Source organism: Carassius carassius, chromosome 12, assembly GCF_963082965.1.
Source record: "Carassius carassius chromosome 12, fCarCar2.1, whole genome shotgun sequence".
NCBI classification, from domain to species: domain Eukaryota; kingdom Metazoa; phylum Chordata; class Actinopteri; order Cypriniformes; family Cyprinidae; genus Carassius; species Carassius carassius.
In genome coordinates this window covers 13,317,194-13,322,115 of record NC_081766.1, presented here as the reverse complement: position 1 = coordinate 13,322,115, position 4,922 = coordinate 13,317,194, and the positions used below count along the sequence as shown (strand labels likewise).

At 37.4% G+C, this 4,922-nt stretch overlaps 1 protein-coding gene across 1 annotated transcript; it reads left to right on the top strand.

The window, feature by feature from the left end:
* Positions 1-359: 359 nt before the first annotated feature.
* Positions 360-4,263, top strand: LOC132155406 (ubiquitin thioesterase otulin-like). The gene is made up of 5 exons (XM_059564261.1): positions 360-452; positions 2,743-2,809; positions 3,049-3,095; positions 3,417-3,686; positions 3,864-4,263. Exons 1-5 carry the CDS (start codon positions 360-362, stop codon positions 4,116-4,118), a joined length of 732 nt encoding a protein of 243 aa, XP_059420244.1. The 3' UTR covers positions 4,119-4,263.
* Positions 4,264-4,922: the final 659 nt, after the last annotated feature.

Below are 4,922 nucleotides of genomic sequence, written 5' to 3'. Positions count from 1 at the left end.
GTGTGTGTTTGCTAGGCGCATAACTTATTTAATTTGTATTTGTTATAGCCCCCTATGCAGAGATCCAAGTTGGACGTCTCTGTAGATCACCAAGTCCATGAATAAAACCGCAAAATCTACTTGTGATTCTGACCGAAAGAGTAAGACAAAAAAAGTCAAAACGAGTAATGGGTATGCCATAGCACTGATTTCCTTAATGCAATTATAAGCCGATAAGTTATTATACATTTAGTCAATTTTAAAAGCTTATGTCTAAGCATTTGTTATTTCATGTTGAACATAACTGATCCTCCTCTTTAGATCGACACAGGGCCCTCAAGGTCAGAAAGCAGATGTGAAGGGCCAGGCAGATGAAAAAGATGCTTGTTCTCCTGGACCTGAGAGAAGCTCTGAGTCTTCCCACACTATGCAAAAACGTGCTCAGAAGGAGGCTAGATCTACTTCTAGTGACAGTCAATCATTCCCGCAGAATCTGATGAAGATGTTGTCTGCTGAAGATGAAAAGAGGTATTCTGCCTGTCAATTCAGCTCTTTCAGTGCATGCAGTATGGCTGAAGCTTACCATACAATAGGTGCTTATGAAGAGCATAGTGTAGATTATGCCACTTTTTACTTAAGTGTTATTCGATGCAAAGAGAAATAACAGTAGATAAACTTAATACTTCTAATTATAATTCTAGGTATCTGCTATTATGTGTAATTGAGATCAAACTCGGTTCGTCATATCAAGGGTTAATACAAGTGATTTTGGAATACATTTACATTTCATTTACATTTCACATTTTCCTTATGGATTACAAGATAGAGCTCACTTTCACTTTTAGTGACACGCTTTACTCCACACCAACCATTTTGAGCAATTGCTTATATGAATAATTAATTGCGTATGTTTAGTCTATTCATTTATAGACTAAATAAAATTATTTGATTTCTGTTTTAAAATTACTGGACACCATTTTAATATTTTTAGTAAATTATAATAATTAAAAAGCATGTCTTAATTACTGAATTCATAAAACCTATATATATATATACAGTCGTGGCCAAAAGTTTTGAGAACTACATAAATATTGGAAATTGGAAAAGTTGCTGCTTAAGTTTTTATAATAGCAATTTGCATATACTTCAGAATGTTATGAAGAGTGATCAGATGAATTGCATAGTCCTTCTTTGCCATGAAAATTAACTGAATCCCAAAAAAACCTTTCCACTGCATTTCATTGCTGTCATTAAAGGACCTGCTGAGATCATTTCAGTAGTCGTCTTGTTAACTCGGGTGAGAATGTTGACGAGCACAAGGCTGGAGATCATTATGTCAGGCTGATTGGGTTAGAATGGCAGACTTGACATGTTAAAAGGAGGGTGATGCTTGAAATCATTGTTCTTCCATTGTTAACCATGGTGACCTGCAAAGAAACGCGTGCAGCCATCATTGCGTTGCATAAAAATAGCTTCACAGGCAAGGATATTGTGGCTACTAAGATTGCACCTAAATCAACAATTCATAGGATCATCAAGAACTTCAAGGAAAGAGGTTCAATTCTTGTAAAGAAGGCTTCAGGGCGTCCAAGAAAGTCCAGCAAGCGCCAGGATCGTCTCCTAAAGAGTATTCAGCTGCGGGATCGGAGTGCCACCAGTGCAGAGCTTGCTCAGGAATGGCAGCAGGCAGGTGTGAGCGCATCTGCACGCACAGTGAGGACAAGACTTTTGGAAGATGGCCTGGTGTCAAGAAGGGCAGCAAAGAAGCAACTTCTCTCCAAAAAAACATCAGGGACAGATTGATCTTCTACAGAAAGTATAGTGAATGGACTGCTGAGGACTGGGGCAAAGACATATTCTCCGATGAAGCCCCTTTCCGATTGTTTGGGGCATCTGGAAAAAGGCTTGTCCAGAGAAGAAAAGGTGAGCGCTACCATCAGTCCTGTGTCTTGCCAACAGTAAAGCATCCTGACACCATTCATGTGTGTGTGGGGTTGCTTCTCATCCAAGGGAGTGGGCTCACTCACAATTCTGCCCAAAAACACAGCCATGAATAAAGAATGGTACCAAAACACCCTCCAACAGCAACTTCTTCCAACAATCCAACAACAGTTTGGTGAAGAACAATGCATTTTCCAGCACGATGGAGCAAAAGTGATAACTAAGTGGCTCGGGGACCAGAATGTTGAAATTTTGGGTCCATGGCCTGGAAACTCCCCAGATTTTAATCCCATTGAGAACTTGTGGTCAATCCTCAAGAGGCGGGTGGACAAACAAAAACCCACTAATTCTGACAAACTCCAAGAAGTGATTATGAAAGAATGGGTTGCTATCAGTCAGGATTTGGCCCAGAAGTTGATTGAGAGCATGCCCAGTCGAATTGCAGAGGTCCTGAAAAAGAAGGGCCAACACTGCAAATATTGACTCTTTGCATAAATGTCATGTAATTGTCGATAAAAGCCTTTGAAACGTATGAAGTGCTTGTAATTATATTTCAGTACATCACAGAAACAACTGAAACAAAGATCTAAAAGCAGTTTAGCAGCAAACTTTTTGAAAACTAATATTTATGTAATTCTCAAAACTTTTGGCCATGACTGTAGGTTTTATGAATTCAGTTATTTAGACATGCTTTTTAATTATCATAATTTACTGAAATCAGGCAGTTCTTATTGTCGAGCCCTGTCATTATTTTTGCATATTAATAAAGAATGTTATTATGTGTTAAGTCGATTTTGATGCATTATAGGTTTCCCATTGTAGTGGGCAAAAGAAATGCACTCAGATCATGATTTCATTACGGAGTGGCAGTTTCCATTTGAAACTAACATGAGCAAAGAATACGGTAACTTTTTTTTTTTTAATTGCTTATGCATATTTATATACACTACCGTTCAAATGTTTAGGGGGAAGATTTTTTAAATGTTATTGAAAGCTGTCTCTATTGCTCACCAATACTGCATATTTTGATCAAATATACAGTAAAAAGAGTAATATTGTGAATTTTTATTACAATTTAAAATATATTGAAAAATAGAATTTATTCCTGTGATGGCAAAGCTGAAATTTAGCAAAATTATTCCAATCTTCAGTGTCAAATGATCCTTCAGAAATCAGTCATTATGCTGATTTGGTGATCAGGAAAAAATAATTAATCAATTACTTTATTTTTTTTAAACAATCAGCGTTGTTCTACTTAATATATTTGTGGATACTGTGCTACATTGTTTCAAAATTCTTTGATGAATAAAAAGTTCAAAAAATCATTTATTTGAAATAGAAATCTTTTCTAACAGTATAAATGTCTTTACTGTCACTTTTTAACAATTTAATGCATCCTCGATGAATAAAGGTATTAATAATAATAATAAAAAAAATCGTATTTACCGCAAACTTAACTGTACCCACTTGGAAATATTTTATTGTTTTATCTTCAGTGGCAAGAGGCTGTCCAGTGTAAAAGTCTTGATGAGAGGGAGCACATGTGCCAGCATGTGTTCAGAGGTCATGATGAAGAGTATGAGCTTCTTGAAGTGCTGAAGTTCTTGATGCTGAGGACTGCCATTCAGTTGCACTCAGATATGGAGAAGGGCTCTGATGTACCACAGTTCTGCTGGCTCCTCTTTGCTCGTGACTTGTCTAAATGCCCCAAGACATTCTTCACCAACCACCTCAGACATGTAGGCTTTAGTGGTGGGCTGGAACAGGTTAGTGCGGTTTATATGAATGATTACAAAAAATCTTTAGCCTTATTATGGACCAGTCATGTATAACTAATAACTACCAGATTATTATATCTACTGTTAATTTGTTAATTGCATTGTTTCAGTGGTTGAAGTGATCGTATTTCATAAAGGAACCTCTACTGATGTAATGTTGTTTAGGTGGAGATGTGCCTCCTGAGTAATTCCCTTCAAGAGACGATCCGGGTTGTTCGGCTGTACAAGTGTGACACTGAAGAGTTTATTACATACTACCCAAACGACCACAAGAATGCCAGTCCTCTATGCTTGCTTACAGAAGATGTCGGACACTATAATGTACTCGTCCCCAAAAAGTCCTCCAAATTTGATGCATATGGTAGACCAAAGTGGAATCCATCTTCAGATGGACAACCAAGCATAACGACCTGTCTTTAAAGCGTAAATGGCAATCACACACAATCTGCTGAACTCAGGAGATACAATCCTTCATGTTTTCCACATGGCTGTTCTTGAGTTTAAGTTTTGGGATATTTTTTCTATCATGTTTTAATTCTTATAAACTTAAATATTTGCTTATCTGAAATTTAGCAAAATTATTCCAATCTTCAGTGTCAAATGATCCTTCAGAAATCAGTCATTATGCTGATTTGGTGATCAGGAAAAAATAATTAATCAATTACTTTATTTTTTTTAAACAATCAGCGTTGTTCTACTTAATATATTTGTGGATACTGTGCTACATTGTTTCAAAATTCTTTGATGAATAAAAAGTTCAAAAAATCATTTATTTGAAATAGAAATCTTTTCTAACAGTATAAATGTCTTTACTGTCACTTTTTAACAATTTAATGCATCCTCGATGAATAAAGGTATTAATAATAATAATTAAAAAAATCGTATTTACCGCAAACTTTTTAGGGAAGTCGTGGCCTACTGGTTAGAGAGTCGGACTCCCAATCGAAAGGTTGTGAGTTCGAGTCTCGGGCCGGCAGGAATTGTGGGTGGGGGAAGTGCATGTACAGTTCTCTCTCCACCATCAATACCACGACTTAGGTGCCCTTGAGCAAGGCATTGAACCCCCAACTGCTCCCCGGGCGCCGCAGCATAAATGGCTGCCCACTGCTCCGGGTGTGTGCTCACAGTGTGTGTGTGTGTGTGTGTTCACTGCTCTGTGTGTGTGCATTTCGGATGGGTTAAACGCAGAGCACAAATTCTGAGTATGGGTCACCATACTTGGCT